This window comes from Bos indicus, chromosome 3 (genome assembly GCF_029378745.1).
Source record: "Bos indicus isolate NIAB-ARS_2022 breed Sahiwal x Tharparkar chromosome 3, NIAB-ARS_B.indTharparkar_mat_pri_1.0, whole genome shotgun sequence".
Taxonomy (NCBI): domain Eukaryota; kingdom Metazoa; phylum Chordata; class Mammalia; order Artiodactyla; family Bovidae; genus Bos; species Bos indicus.
The window spans coordinates 19,327,488-19,344,163 of record NC_091762.1 but is presented as its reverse complement, the minus strand read 5'-3'; the positions used below and the strand labels follow the sequence as shown (position 1 = coordinate 19,344,163).

General features: G+C 39.1%; 1 protein-coding gene across 3 annotated transcripts in view; it reads left to right on the top strand.

Annotated features, from left to right (window-relative positions):
- The window catches only part of SNX27 (sorting nexin 27), an 80,392-nt gene that overhangs the window by 57,876 nt on the left and 5,840 nt on the right, over window positions 1-16,676 (top strand). For all 3 annotated transcript variants that reach the window (XR_011565688.1, XM_070785671.1, XM_019955496.2), the window contains exons 7-9: window positions 1,387-1,550; window positions 9,697-9,786; window positions 16,257-16,406. Coding sequence is in view for 2 of the 3 variants with exons in the window: in XM_070785671.1 (XP_070641772.1) it covers window positions 1,387-1,550; window positions 9,697-9,786; window positions 16,257-16,406 (404 nt within the window). In the remaining variant the exon portion in view is untranslated. The remainder of the gene's footprint in view (window positions 1-1,386; window positions 1,551-9,696; window positions 9,787-16,256; window positions 16,407-16,676) is intronic.

Sequence of the window (16,676 nt, the reverse complement as noted above, 5' to 3'; positions counted from 1 at the left end):
GGCTCTAGGTGAGTGATCACACCATCGTGATTATCTGGGTCATGAAGATCTTTTTTGTACAGTTCTGTATATTGTTGCCACCTCTTCTTAATATCTTCTGCCTCTGTTAGGTCCATTCCATTTCTGTCCTTTATTGTGCCCATCTTTGCATGAAATGTTCCCTTGGTAGCTCTAATTTCTCTAGTCTTTCCCATTCTATTGTTTTCCTCTATTTCTTTGCACTGATCACTGAGGAAGGCTTTCTTATCTCTCCTTGCTATTCTTTGGAACTCTGCATTCAAATGGGCATATCTTTCCTTTTCTCCTTTTCCTTTTGCTTCTCTTCTTTTCATAGCTATTTGTAAGGCCTCCTCAGGCAACCATTTTGCCTTTTTGCATTTCTTTTTTTTTTGAGGATTGTCGTGATCACTGCCTCCTGTACAATGTCACGAGCCTCTGTCCATAGTTCTTCAGACACTCTATCAGATCTAATCCCCTGAATCTATTTGTTACTTCCGCTGTATAAGCTTTAGTTAGCAAATAAAATGAAAAATACAAAATCTGTCTTTTGCAGTGTTACAAAGACAGTAACACTGGCTTCCCTGGTGGCTCAGAGCTTAAAATAAAGCATCTGCCTGCAATGCGGGAGACCTGGGTTCGATCCCTGGGTCAGGAAATTCCCCTGGAGAAGGAAATGGCAACCCACTCCAGTATTCTTGCCTGGAGAATCCCATGGACGGAGGAGCCTGGTGGGCTACAGTCCACAGGTCACAAAGTGTGGGACACGACCGAGCAACTTCACTTCCTTCAAAGATAGTAAACATCAAGAGAAAGAACTCAGCCTTTTTCAAGAGAAACAGTATAGAAATTAAAAGTGGTAGTGTTTTATCTTGCTTGACATTGTTAGGAAGAGGAAATAATGCTACCCAGAAGACACTTTTCACTTTGATGAATGTCTTATATTTGTGGAGGGATAGGGAGAGCCTTTCAGCTCTTAAGAATAAAAGCACCATAAGTAAATAAAATACACTATAGCTGGATAAAAGGGGAGACTTGCTTTAAAGAGGTTCAGTGGTCATTGCCATAACTTGCCCAATAATGGATCAGATATTTTAACTGACGTTGGAGTAGGTGCTGTCCGCAGAGTCAGCATGTTAACTGAAGGGCGTGTCATTCAGGTGATAGATTTCAGTTAGCTTGAGGTTCAACTGGCCGGTCATATTAGAAGGCATAGATTTGGCTAGACAAATAGATATTTTGTGGTCCCAAGGCAGAGCTCCTTGATGGTCTAAGCTGATGTCCTGGTTAATGATCAACTCCATTCTTGTCTGCTTTACACAGTTCATACTAAGGAAATGCCTTTTATGTCTTCTCACTCTGGCTTGCTTTGTTTTGTCTTCTCTCTAGTGCGTAAGCTGGCACCTAATGAATTTCCCCATAAACTCTACGTCCAGAATTACACATCAGCTGTGCCAGGTACCTGCTTGACCATTCGAAAGTGGCTTTTTACGACAGAAGAAGAAATTCTCTTAAATGACAATGACCTTGCTGTTACGTACTTCTTTCATCAGGTAGGTAAATTGATCTCCCTGGAGAAGCCTTTTTTCTCTTTCTGTTTGTATATAATGGTCATTTGCCAATCCTGTGTGAATCCTTGAGTAAGTTGTTTTGCCTCCTGGATTTTAGTTAAATTTATAAAATGTTCTTTTTTGTGAAATTCGTAAAATTCCACAAAAGATAAGTTTAAGAAATGGATATCCTTGAATTCAAAATGTATTTATTATTATTTTTTAAAGCAATAGCAAATGAAGATTACGGGGCTGTGTACTTTTTCAAAAAGATCTTTATCAGACAGTATGGAGATTCCTTTAAAAACTAGAAATAAAACTACCATATGACCCAACAATCCCACTACCCCGAGAAAAACCATAATTGAAAAAGGCATGTGTACCCCAATGTTCATTGCAGTGCTGTTTGCAATAGCTAGGACATGGAAGCAGCCTATCCCGCGACAGATGAATGGATAAAGAAGCTGTGCTACATATATACAACGGAATATTACTAAGCCATGGAAGGGAATGTATTTGAGCCAGTGCTAATGAGGTAGATGACTCTAGAGCCTATTATACAGAGTGAAGTAAGTCAGAAAGAAAAGTATCATATATTAATGTGTATATATGCAGCAGCATATGGAATCTAGAAAGATGGTACTGAGGAACCTAATTGCAGGGCAGCAGTGGAGATGCAGACATAGAGAACAGACTTATGGGCATGGGAGGCAGAAGGGTGGGATGACTGAAGAGAGTGGCATGGAAACATATACACTACCATATGTAAAATAGATAGCCAGTGGGAATTTGCTGTATGACTCAAGAACTCAGACTGGGGCTCTATGACAACCTAGAGGGGTGGATTTGGGTGGGAGATGGGAGGGAGGTTCAAGCGGGAGGAGACATACGGATTACCTATGGTTGATTCATGCTGATGTATGGCAGAGACCAACACAATAAAGCAATTATCCTTCAATTAAAAATAATAAATTAAAAATTTTTTTCATCAAAACTATACATCCATAGAGCTTAAAGCATCAAATAGTTCTACACAGGTTATTATGAAAAATATTAGTTATTCCCACTTCTTTCCTCTCATAGGCAACCACTTTCACCTCTTTTTACCTTTGTTTTTCTGTTGTTACTTATTCCATCTTTTTAAAAAAATTTATTGAAGTATAGTTGATTTACAATGTTGTGTTAGTTTCTGGTGTACAGCAGAGTGATTCAGCTATGCATATATATATTCTTTTTCATAGTCTTTTCTCTTATGGTTTATTGCAAGATATTGAATACAGTTCCCTGTGCTAAATGGTAGGTCCTTGTTAACTACCTATTTTGTGTATAGTAGTATGTATCTGTTAATCTTAAGCTAACTTATCCCCTGCACCTTCCCCTTTGGTGAGCATGTGGGAGCTTAGTTCCCCGACCAGGGATCAAACACATGCCCCCTATATTGGGAGCATGGAGTCTTAACCACTGGACTACCAGGAAAGTCCCCTGTTTCTGTTTTTTAAAGAAGTCCATTTGTATCATATTTTAGATTCCACATATAAATGATATCATATGATACTTGTTTTTCTCCAGCCATGTTACTACAAGTGGCATTATTTCATTATATTTTATGGCTGAATAATACTCTATCACACTCACACACACACACACACACACACATGTTCTTAATCCATTCATCTATCCATGGACATCTAGGTTGCTTCCATGACTTGGCTGTTATAAATAGTAATGCAGTGAATATTGGGGTTCTTGTATCTTTTTGAATTAGTTTTCTCCATATATATGCCCAGGAGTGGAATTTTTGGATTGTATGGTAACTTGGCTCTACTTTCTGTTTTATAAGGACCTCCATACTGGTTTCCACAGTTCAGTTCAGTTCATTTGCTCAGCCGTGTCCGACTCTTTGTGACCCCATGAATTGCAGCATGCCAAGCCTCCCTGTCCATCAGCAACTCCCGGAGTTCACTCAATCTCATGCCCATTGAGTTGGTAGTGTCATCCAACCGTTTCATCCTCTGTTGTCCCCTTCTCCTCCTGCCGTCAATCTCTCCCAGCATCAGAGTCTTTTCCAATGAGTCTGTTCTTTGCATGAGGTGGCCAAAGTATTGAGTATTATAGTTTCAGCTTCAGCATCAGTCCTTCCAATGAACACCCAGGACTGATCTCCTTTACTATGGACTGAGTGGATTTCCTTGCAGTCCAAGGGACTCTCAAGAGTCTTCTCCAACACCACAGTTCAAAAGCATCAATTCTTCAGTGCTCAGCTTTCATTATAGTCCAACTCTCACATCCATCCATGACCAATGGAAAAACCATAGCCTTGACTAGACGGACCTTTGTTGGCAAAGTAATGTCTCTGCTTTTTAATAAGCTGTCTAGGTTGGTCATAACTTTCCTTCCAAGGAGTAAGCGTCTTTTAATTTCATGGCTGCAGTCACCATCTGCAGTGATTTTGGAGCCCCCAAAAATTGGTGTAGCTACTTTCCTCAGTAGCTGCACCAATTTACATTCCTACCAACAGTGTAGGAGGGTTTGTTTTTCTCCACACCGTCTCCAGCATTTCTTATTTGTACACTTTTAAATGATGGTTATTCTGACCATTGTGAAGTGGGAGATCCAACCAGTCCATTCTGAAGGAGATCAGCCCTGGGATTTCTTTGGAAGGAATGATGCTAAAGCTGAAATTCCAGTACTTTGGCCACCTCATGGGAAGAGTTGACTCATTGGAAAAGACTCTGATGCTGGGAGGGATTGGGGACAGGAGGAGAAGGGGACGACAGAGGATGAGATGGCTGGATGGCATCACTGACTCAATGGATGTGAGTCTGAGTGAACTCCGGGAGTTGGTGATGGACAGGGAGGCCTGGCGGGCTGCGATTCATGGGGTCGCAAAGAGTCGGACAGGACTGAGTGACTGAACTGAACTGAATGATGAGCGATATTGAGCATATTTTTTAAAAAATTCATTTTATTGAAGTGTTGATTTATAATTGTGTTAATTTCTACTGTACAACAAAGTGATTCAGTTATGCATGTGTATACACATGTTCTTTTCCGTATACTTTTCCATTATGGTTTATCACAGGATATTGAATATAGATCCCATTGCTATATAATATGACTTTGTTCTCTGTTCATCCTATATATGATAGTTTGCATCTGCTAATCTCAAACTCAGAATCCTTCCTCCCCTGTGGTGACTGCAGATCTGTTCTCTGTGTCTGTGAGTGTGTTTTCTGTTTTACAGATATGTTTATTTGTGTCATATTTTAGATTCTACATACAAGTGATGTCATATGGCATTTGTCTTTTTCTGACCGACTTTGCTTAGTATCATAATCTCTAGGTCTGTTTATGTTGCTGAAAATGTCGCTATTTCATTCTTTTTTATGGCTCAGTAATATACCACTGTGTGTGTGTGTGTGTGTGTGTGTGCGTGCGTGCACGCGCGTGTATGTGTAACCCAAGTCTTCTGCCTTGCAGGCAGATTCTTTACCATCTGAGCCATCAGATCACATATGCCCCTTTAAATTAATTCCCAAGTATTCTATTTTTTTATTACAGTTATGAATGGAATATTTTTTCTTTGTGTTGTTGAAGTAGAAAAGTTATTTTCTAGAAGTCAGACTATCTGGTTCAAGTACAAGCTCTCCATTGGGTAAATACTTAACATAGCTTTGTTAACATCTGTTTTCTGATCTGTTAAAGGGTAATAGTAGTAGTTCACTTTTTTTTTTTTTTAATCAGTATCAAACTTTAAACAAAGCAGAGGTTGTGAAATTACTTTTTGAATTATAAAACTGTAAAGCAAAAGTAGGGCTGGCTTCCCTGGTGGCTCAGTGGTAAAGAATCCACCTGCCAATATAGACAGAGGTTTGATCCCTGGGTCGGGAAAATCCCCTGGAGAAGGAAATGGTAACCCCCACTCCAGTATTCTTGGCTGGGAAATCCCATGGACAGAGAAGCCTGGTGGGCTGTGTAGTCCATGGGGTTGCAAAGAGTTGGACACAACTTAGCAACTAAACAACAACAACAGACCAAAACATTTAGGTGGATAGATAGAAGAGCTTTTATTTTCGTATCAGTGTCTCATACCCCAAACTTTTTCAACTCTGTTTCTTCAGTTTTTTAAACAGCTTTATTGAAGTATAGTTGACACAATAGACTGTATATATTTAAAATTTATAATTTGGTAAGTTTTTGTTTTTTTTTTTTTTTTATACTCAACCGTTTAAAAATGTGCAGTTCAGTAGTGTTAAATTCACTTCATTATGTGATAGATCTCCAGAACTTTTTCCTCTTGCAAAACTAAAATTCTACCCATTAAACAACTCATTTTCCTCTCCCCTACTTATGGCAACTCTCATTCTACTTTCTGTGAACTTGACTACTTTAGATATCTCATGTAAGTGCAATAATATATTATTTGTCTTTTGTGACTTGCTTATTTTATTTAGCATAATGTCCTTAAGGCTTATTCATGTTATTAAAGCTGAATAATTATATGCCATTGTATGTGTATATCACATTTTGTTTATTCATCTGTGGATGGACATTTGGGTTGCTTTTACCTCTTGGCTATTATGAATAATGCTGTTATGAACAGGGTTATGTAAATGTCTCTTCAAAATTCTGCTTTTAATATCCCCAGAATCATGATCAATGGCTGGATCATATGGAAATTCTGTTTTTAATTTTTTGAGGAACTGCCATACTGTTTTCCATAGCAGCTGTACCGTTTTACATTCCCAGCAGTACACAGCAGCTCAAATGATTTTATGATTGACTAGGTAAACAATTGTGCCTTTTGGAAAATAATACTGAAATTTTTCCCTCACTTAATTTTAGTTGATATTTTTGTATCATATTTTGATGGTGGGACCGTCTCATGCATCTCATCAATTCTAAGATGCCATCAGTTGTAAGATGCACTAGTATTTTATGTACTGCTAAGAGAAAAAAGCTATCAATTAAACAACATATATCATTGATTATAAGACACATCCCAATTATAGGAATAATAAAATGTGAGAAAACTATGCATCTTAGAATTGATGAAATACTAGATAATAATGCTGGTAATGTGCCTTTTCCTTAAAAAATTGATAAAGTCAAAATCTATAGTAGGATATATTTATTTTCTGGCTAAACCTACCAGATTAAACATACATTTAAACTACTTTTTGAAAGCTTACTAGAATAATCGTAATGGATTTTAAGAGGCGTAAACCTGTGAAGAGAATAGGCAGGACACAATAGATGAGAATGGTCAACACTTTTTAGAAAACGAATGTTTGAATGAGTCAGCAGGACTTTGGTATTTGGTTATTGTGGAAGAATTGGTAAGAGGCATGTGGAAAGTTACAAACGTAAGGCAGTTAACTTAAAAGGAGAACGAAATGTATAAGAAAAGAAGCCCTGGTAACAGCACATGATTTAGTTGTGAATAATGTTTACATGCTTATAATAATGTATTGAGTACAGTATTCAATACTGATTACTGATTTAGTTTTTACTGAGATGTTGGAGGAAGAAGAGAGAGTGCAGGAGTGGTATATGAAAGCTAAAACATTACGATTTTTGGCTGCACATTATGGTATGCGGGATCCTAGTTCCCCAACCAGGGATTGAACCCATGCCCTCTGCAGTGGAAGCATGGATGCTCAACCACTGGACCACCAGGGTAGTCCCTAAAGCTTTTTTTAAAAAACTCTTTTTATTTATTTTTAAAAATAATTTATTTATTTATGGCTATGCTGGGTCTTCGTTGCTGTGCAAGCACTTTCTCTAGTTAGGTGAGCAGGAGGCTACTCTCTGGTTACAGTGCGTGACTTCTTTTTTTGGGGAGCATGGCCTCTAGGGCGCGCAGGCTTCAGTAGCTGTGGCATGTGGATTCAGTAGTTGCAGCTCCCGGGCTAGAGCACAGGCTCAGTAGTTGTGGCACACGGGCTTAGTTGCTCCGAGGCATGTGAGATCTTCTGGGATCAAGGGTTGAACCCATGTCTTCTACATTGGCAAGAGGATTCTTTACCACTGGGCCACTAGGGAAGCCCAAAACTTATTTTAACGCAGCAACTCAACATTGTCTAAAATTGACAAGTTAGGGAATTAGCATAAGCATGACATTTAGAATTATGAAAGGAATATCACAAAAAACTGCTTACAGTCCTTAACAATATCTGGAATGAGGCTGTGCGATCAAACTTGTTTTGGTTAGGTGCCTCTCAGTAATACATATTTTTAAAAACTATTATCTCTTTTATTTCATAAGTTTTTTTCAATTAAGGGAAAAAGGAATCCAGTGTCCTGATATTTATGTTTTCCACTCAGCTAGTCAGGCAATATAATCTTGATTAGAAATGAGTGAGGAGAGAACATTTTTACTGCCCCACATGAAAATAGTTCACTTAGAGTTGCGGGAGTAGATGTTCACTCTGGCCCACCTCTGCCCAGGGGAAGTGGTCATCAGTAAGTACTTAAGTGCTATTACTAGTCGGACAGTTCTAGGTATTAGAGATACTGAATTGATAAACCAATATTTGTTTGTTTTCCCTCTTTACTTCTCTCCCAACTTTTTCAGTCTAACTGATTTAAATTTGATCTAGCTGGAGCACCAAGTCTTTTGGTGATAGTGTTCAGGTTCTGCAGGACATTGGTGGCAGTTCTCATTGAGCATCGCCTCTGGGAATGTAATCTCTCTGCCTAAGTGAACCCTCACTTGTATGGCTAGGACTGGGGAGACACTGGGATACTCTTTCCAGTGGCAGTGCCAGGGAGGATATATCCTTGTGTGGTTCAGAACAGGCAAATGATGCCAATGTCAGTGATAGTAATGATTTATATATATTTTACAAAGCTGTTAACATCTTTTATCTTGTTTTGTTCTCTACCTTCAATATGGATTTTATTCTTGTTTTGCAGACTGAGAGGGTTTAAGTGACGTACTCAAATGTATATGGGTACGTGACAGCTAGAATTTGAACTTGTCTCTTGACTTCAACCCTGAATTCATTCTAATTGGCAAATGTTTTCCTGTAAAAGACTATGGGGAATGATTTCTACCTGAAGGAAATCGGCAGTTTTCTGATGAAGATTCAGGTGGTTCCCTGCCTGGTGTCTGCATAGGGTTGTCTTTGGAGTAACTCACTGAGGGTACATCCTGAATGCCCTGGACAAATGGTTCTGTTTGTTCTTTTTCTTTTTTTTCCTCCCAAAGATCAGTTTTCCCTTCCATTGGATTTTTAAAATTTTTCTTGGAGTGGAGGAGAGGTGGAGTAAGATTGGGAAGGGGATGTATGTTTCATACAGCTGAACCAGGAATAGTTTAGTATATTATATCTGGATACCTTCATTTTTATATCAGATTCTCGCTGGAAGCTTTTCTGTTTATGGTCTCATATTTATCACTTCTCTCTTCCAGTTGCTACCCCGCTGGCCTAAGGTCTTGTTTCACTTCATGCTTAAAGTACCACAGTATCATTGATCTTCCTTGTTTCATTCTCTTCTTAGCTTAAGTCATTTGGCAGTCATGTAGAGATCAATCTTTCTGAAACAACAACTTTTTATTATTTGTTTTAGCTCTCTACTGTCCTTAAGTCTAAATTCCTATGCCTGCTCTTTGGGATCATTCATGTTCTATTAATCTATGCATCCAGAATTATTTTTCATTGTCCACTAACATGTATCCTTTATTCTGATCAGGCAGGTTTGTCTCCTGAATATATTTAAATTCAAACCCATTTCTGTTTCCTGACTTTAGCCTGAAGTTTCTCCTATTCAGCCTATCCTGTGGGGTCCAACCAAGACTTCCTTGATAACTACAGTTAGCAATACGCTTTCCTGTTCTGGCTGCATGCATCACTTACAATTTATGTCACATATTTTTGCTACTTCATCGTTATCTTTAATACAGTATTGTGTACTATCTTTCAGTGTTCTGTAATTATTTCACATGTATAAATTAACCTGAATTTAAATCTCTTAACAGGACAGACCTAGAATAAGAGTTGCAGAGTTCACAGGCAATGATGATGATGGTCCAGATGGATAGGAATTATTGTGAAAATGAATCTGTATCCCTTTATTTTTATCAAGAATGTATTTGATGATAATTTTTACAGTTCTTTCTTCCTTGCCTTTGTTTTGGTGACAGGCTGTTGATGATGTGAAAAAAGGTTACATCAAAGCAGAGGAAAAATCCTACCAATTACAGAAGCTCTATGAACAAAGGAAAATGGTCATGGTAGGTTTATGTTCCATAATCTCTTTATAAAATGCCCCTTATCCCTATTTAAATTTAATTTAATTTTATATTGGAGAACAGGTGATTTAAAATGTTATGTTAGTTTCAGGTATAGAGCAAAGTGATTCAGTTGTACATATATCCATTCTTTTTCAGATTATTTTCCCATATAGGTTTTTACAGAATATTGAGTATAGTTCTCCATGCTATACAGTAGGTCTTTGTTGATTATCTATTTTATATATAGTAGTTTCTATATATTAATCCCAAACTCCTAATTTGTCCTCCCCGCCCCCACCTTTCCCCTTTGAAAATTATGTTTGTTTTCCAAGTCTGTGAGTCTCTGTTTTCTGTATATATTCATTTGTATTATTTTTTAGATTCCACATGTAAGTAGTTGTGATAAGTCCATTTGTAGCCTTTTTTTAGATTCCACATATAAATGATATCATATGGTATTTGTCTTTCTCCTTCTGACTTACTTCACTCAGTATGATAATCTCTTTTTGAATTATAGTTTTGTCTGGATATATGCCTGGGAATGGGATTGCTGGATCATATGGGAATTCTATTTTTAGTGTTATGAGGCATCTCCATACTATTTTCCATAGTGGCTGCATTGGCTTACATTCCCACCAACAGTTGTTGGAGGGTTACTTTTTCCCCACACCCTTTCCAGCATTTGTTATTTGTAGACTTTTTGATGATAGCCATTCTGACTGGTATGAGGTGATGCCTCATTATAGTTTTGATTTGCATATCTAATAATTAAAAATGTTGAGCATCTTTTCATGTGTTTTTTGAAAATTCCCCTTCTTATCTTTTAAATGTTGTTCTAGTCATTTTTGAAAGATGTTGCAACCTGGTCAGTGACTTAACTGATTTAAAAAGGAGTAGTATTGGGACTATCCAGTAGTCCAGTAGTTAAGACTCCACACTCCCAAGGCAGCGGCATGGATTCAGTCCCAGGTCAGGGAGCTGAGATTCTGAGTGCCACATGGTGCAGCCAAAGAAACAAAAAAGGAGAGGGGATATAGAGCTTGATATAAAGTCTATTGTGTTCCTCTATTTAGCACACTAAGAGCTTATTGTTTTATATATGGGTATATAACTTTATTATTAGTGATTACTAAACAATATTCTTTTTTATAATAAAAAGGCCTAAAAGATGTGCAAAACATTTAATATGATAAAAATAAAATTCTATGAGAATATTTAGGTGTTTTAACATTAGAAATTATTTTAGTTCTGGTTTAGCAGTGGTGAAGTCATTTGTTTTCACAACTCCCATCTCTGCAGTTGCTCAGACATTTATGCTCAGTAGTGCTCTTGGTTAGTGTGATATCCTAGAGCTATGCTATTTGATTCCATAGCTACTAGCCTCGTGTGGCTACTTAAATTTAATTTTAAATTTATTTAACTTAAATAAAATTTAAAATTCAATTCCTCAGATGCATTAGCACATTTCAGGTATTGAGTGAGTTGCTAGTAGCTACTGTATTGGACAGCTCAGACACGGAACATTTTCATCACCACAGAAAGTTCTGTTGGAGAGGGCTACTACTATATTCTTAGAATATTTCAAAAATAGTTTTGAATTTATATCTGCCATAAATGGAGAGATGAAACTTGTCAAAAATAAAATGTATAAAGAACATTTATAAAGACTCTACTCATCATTTTAAAACTTCTTTCCTGGCCAGTTCATATAGTTGAGAATTTTCCAATTATAGTTTTTCCTAATAGTTTTCATATAGTTTTTACACGATAGAATAGGAAATCACAGTTCACTCCAGTATTCTTGCCTGGAAAATTCCATGGTTAGAGGAACCTGGTGGGCTACAGTCCATGGAGTTGCAAAGAGTCAGATACAACTGAGCAGTTGAGCACAGTTTTTACAGAAGGCAATAATTGCATTGGTAATAATTCTAATAGGCCACTTGAGTTTCTTTTGTACTTTCTGAGCAGTTTTTAGGAGGGAATGTTTGGAATAAGAATACAAACAAGTTAGTCACTGAAGTTATTTAGCTCCTAGTCTTGTATCTAGGTGGGATATTTATTTTATCACTCATATGACAAAGAGGGAACCATCTACCAGTGTTCTGCATACCAACAGGCTGAAATAGACATTCCCCAAGTCTTTTAAATGGAATTAAGTCTTCGCAGAATTTTGGTTAAGGAAATTTTGCTGTGTGGGAGACAAGATTTTAAAACTGAGCTTCCACCTCCTCTTTAATGGTATTGTCTTCTATATATTAATGCATAATTCTGACCAAAACGTCTGCATCTTTTGGTGAAAAGGGCTGTTAACCCCTACAATAGTTCTTTGGCTTTATCAAAACCAATAGAATCAAAGTAATTTCATAAAAGCTTCTGAATGTGGAATACATACTGTTTCTTTGTACAGATAGCACTCTAAGTGCACTGTCTTCCATTTATACATTTACAAAAAATATTTGTTGAGCACCAAGTGTGTGCCAGGCACAATGCAAGGTGCTAGAGAAATAAATAGGTTTGAGTTGTTCTGTGGCAAAATAGAGCAAGTCTGAGTTTAACAAACATAGTAATCTATTTTGAAGTTATTTCTTAGACTCGTCTGTATCTTGTCATACAAGGTGAAGAACTCAAGTGCAATTCGTGCGTCGATGTTCCCTTGGGTCGTCTTGAGTATCCATGTAAAGCATGCTTAAGCGTTCATGGGGTCTGCTCTCCTGAAAGCCTGGTGCCAGTGTACAGTTTTGTACTGGCCATGTAATATCGCAACCTGACTTTAAAGACTTCCTGCTGCTGCTGCTGCTGCCAAGTCGCTTCAGTCGTGTCTGACTCTGTGCGACCCCATAGACGGCAGCCCACCAGGCTCCCCCGTCCGTGGGATTCTCCAGGCAAGAACACCGGAGTGGGTTGCCATTTCCTTCTCCAGTGCATGAAAGTGAAAAGTGAAAGTGAGGTCGCTCAGTCGTGTCAGACTCTTTGCGACCCCATGGACTGCAGCCCACCAGGCTCCTCCGTCCATGGGATTTTCCAGGCAAGAGTACTGGAGTAGGTTACCATTGCCTTCTCCTCCCCCTCCCCCCAAAAAGCTTAGATTTTATTCAAGTGTTAGTGTTCAGAGACATTAGCCTAGACAGTGGTCATGGTCAATACACTGAAACTTCCACCTCTGATGGATCCCTCAGAGCCCGTGGGTCTTGATACCATTATGTATAATAGCTTAGCATGTTGATAGGCCTAAGATTAGGCCTGATCACTACGATATTTTGCCAGATAACTGTGAGACTTTCAGCCATTCACAAACTTCTCACTCTCAGTTTCTTTTTTGTAAATTGGGGATGTTAGGATTGCTTGTTATCAAGTAGAGTCTTGACGAAACCTCACAAAGTTCTTAACAGATAAATAAGCTTTGCATAAGTTCCTTTGCTCCCCACACACAGAGGATAGCTCATACCTTTGCCGTAGTTTGTAATACCCAGTATGATCAAAATGTTTTTGTTTTTTACTTATTTACAAAGTTAGATTGAATCTCAAATTTGGATGGTTGAGAATATAATGTATACAAGACTTGTTTTTTCTTTTTTCTCTGTCTTTTTTTACTCTCTTTCAAATAGTGAATGTGTGTAACTTATGTCTTACGATTATTGAACTGACAAATAGAGGTTTCTGGGTTTGTGTTTGTCAGCGTAATTTTAATGATTTCACATAAGGTGGTATATGTGGAGGTCAGTGTTTCTCAAAGTGTAGTCCCCCAGCTCAGTTACACAGGAGTCACTTGTGAAGCCTGCTTCAAGTGCATATTTCTGGACTCTGCCTCACGTATACTAAGCCAGAATCTCTAGGGGCAAGATCTAGAAATCTTTGTAAAGATTTTTACAGAAGCACCCTAATGAGTCTGAAACTTAAGGTGCTTGAGAATTGCTGCCCTTGAAATTTGGGAGAGTTGGTTCCCATGGTTCCTCTCAGGCCTTGATTTCAATATTAGATCTGGTTTGACCCTCCGCAGGAAGTTTGGGATAACAGAGAGTTCTCCAGAATGGATTTCCATCCCCCCACTGAAAGTGTTTGCTCTGTTAAGTACTTTGTCTCTGCCTGAATAACTGTCCTATTTTGGTATTTACCTATCTTGCTGAACAGTGAATGTTTATAAAATGTCTCAGGCCATACCTGTCCTCTTCTCTTGCCTAATGTGGGGCAGTCATCTTAAGTGGTATGCAAATCAGAGAAGCTAATTTAGGATACATATTTATTAAAAATATAATATGAAAGGAGAATGGACAGGGTAATTTTTGTTTGAAATACAAACAGATACATAGTTATACCCTTAAGTAAATATGTTTGAAAATAAAGGTTAACTTCCCTTTTGGAAATTTTGATACATGTAAAATTTTAAGTATTTCTTCTCTGCACTTTCTGCAAATCCTAGAATATAGAGATTGCCCTCTTAAAGCTGAGAAATACTACCTGACCTGATAATTTTGGGAAAATCTTGTTTCCCCAGTGACACTTTACCTTAATGGAGCCTTTAAAATTATTTTTTGTAGCTGTCATATATTGAATACCTAATTATGTACTAAGTACTTTCAGAGGTTACAATTAGCTGTATGGTATAGATGCTATTTAATGTTATTATTTCTGTTTTTCTGGAAGAGGAGACTAAGGCTCCTAGGTTTAGTAATTTGCTTGAGTTCAAATAACTTGCCCAAGATTACGCATTTAGGAAGTGATGGGGCCAGGATTCAAGCCCAGGGCATCTGGGCCCAGGAGCTGGATCACTCCTTGGTGCAGTTTCCTATCTTGTCATAACCCCAGAAGAGGTCTTTCCTGTATCATCCACTGCCTGTCATATTTACCAGAATGAAGTAGCCAGAGATTTCTTTTGATCATAGTGCCAGTAGAAGGGCTAGGCAGTTTATCACTGACTCAGGAAGGATGATGATAAAGGGTGATCAGTGGGGTAATGGAAGGAAGGAGACAGAAGAAAAATGATGCAAACAAGTATTTTGGCCCTTCTGAATTGACACTGACCCTGTGTTCTTGCTTCCCTTTTTTAAGTTTTCACCTTTAAAGTGGTGGTTATTTTACCTGAGCAGAAGTAACTACAAAGTAGGGAGGGGAACCTGTGGTGTGACTCCTTCCCGCCCCGCCTCTTAGACCTCCCCACACAGTCCCTGGTGGCAGTAGGAAGCAGCGCTGGGCACCGCCCCTCGGCACCAGAGCCACAGGTGTAGGCAGCGTAGGGTCTTTCTGTGCCTGTGTCTCTCTTGGTGAGGCAGAAGGCAGCTCTCCAGTGTATTCCAACTTCCTCACGCATCTAGTTGAAATCAGCTAGGGGATCCACCTTTGTCTTCTCTCTAACTCTCTATCTGCACACATTTCCACTGTGCCTGTTGTTCCTGTGTGACATGCAGATGGTGGTGTCACACAGATGCAAGACCATTTGCTTGTTTCCCAGGCAGGCTATGAGGAAACCAGGTCAGAGTCCATGCGTCGTCTTTTGTTCTTATCATCTTTTCTCTGTTTCTCTCCTACTTTCTTTCCCGCTCCTTCTCTTTTACTCTGTCCCCTCAATTCAAAGTAGTGTTAAGGAAGAGAGAGGCTAGCCTTAACTGTGGAGGAAAAGAGTCAAAAGAGTTCAGAGACCTCTCTGGGGAGCCTTGTACCTGCGAGGGTCACATAGGTCACTTGATTCGGGTCCAGATGCTTTTTAAGGAGACATATATGCTGGAGACCCAGGGGACAGCGGGGCTGAAGGGGACTAGTTGGTAATAGAGAAAAAGGATCAGAGGCCTAGAAACTAAAGCTGATTTGTAATCCTGGTTGTACCACTTATTACGTGTAACATTAAGCAAGTCTCATATTATTCTGGGTTTCTATAAAGTGACTAAGTTTTAAGTTTCTCTCAGCTTAAACCTTTTATGAATATGAGATTGGGTGGTTTACTCCTCATCACTGAGATCACTCTAACTTTTGATTGGAGAGGGCATGAGAAACATTAGTTCTCAGATAATTTGATTTTGTCCCTTGCTGCTGCTAAGTCACTTCAATCGTGTCGGATTCTGTGCGACTCCATAGACAGCAGCCCACCAGGCTCCCCCGTCCCTGGGATTCTCCAGGCAAGAACACTGGAGTGGGGTGCCATTGCCTTCGTCCCTTAGGTACAGTGAAAATAGAGGGCGGGACTAAATGGCATTATGAGTTCCCTCCTTGGAGTCTTGGTTGCAGTCTCTTTTGTGGCTTCATTTATTTACCTTTGTTAAGTAGAGAAAGAGACAAGTGTTGAAGTATGAAAGTGAAAGTTAGGAGGAGGCTGAAGGATCATCCAGGAGTCCTGTCCCAGCTTAACGATGCATGTGAGGCCAGAGGCATGGTCTATAGGTTGCGAGGATTTTCTTGGTTCTTTTGTACCTTCTCAGCAGCTCTTGAGGATGGTATAGTTCTAGAGTAGCACTGTTTCTCTTTCCTTTTTTTTCCCCTAGTACCTCAACATGCTAAGGACTTGTGAGGGCTACAATGAAATTATCTTCCCCCACTGTGCCTGCGACTCCAGGAGGAAGGGGCATGTCATCACAGCCATCAGCATCACGCACTTTAAATTGCATGCCTGCACTGAAGAAGGACAGCTGGAGGTGAGAGCCCACTGAGCACGCCCCAGGAGGCCGGGGCAGGACCGGGAACGCAGGGAATGCTTGGTGCTCACTCGCTACGTTTTGGTCCTACTTGGGGTGGGGGAGAGTGGAATCAAAATTGTTTTGACTGGGATACCTGGGCTCTGGGTGCACACTGCTCCTTGCCTTCACTGGCTGTTTACATTGACTTTTATTCTTCTGTCAGTCTTTTCCATGAAATGCTATAGACATCTCTACATTTCTTTTCTGCTGCCTGGTTCAGAACCCATC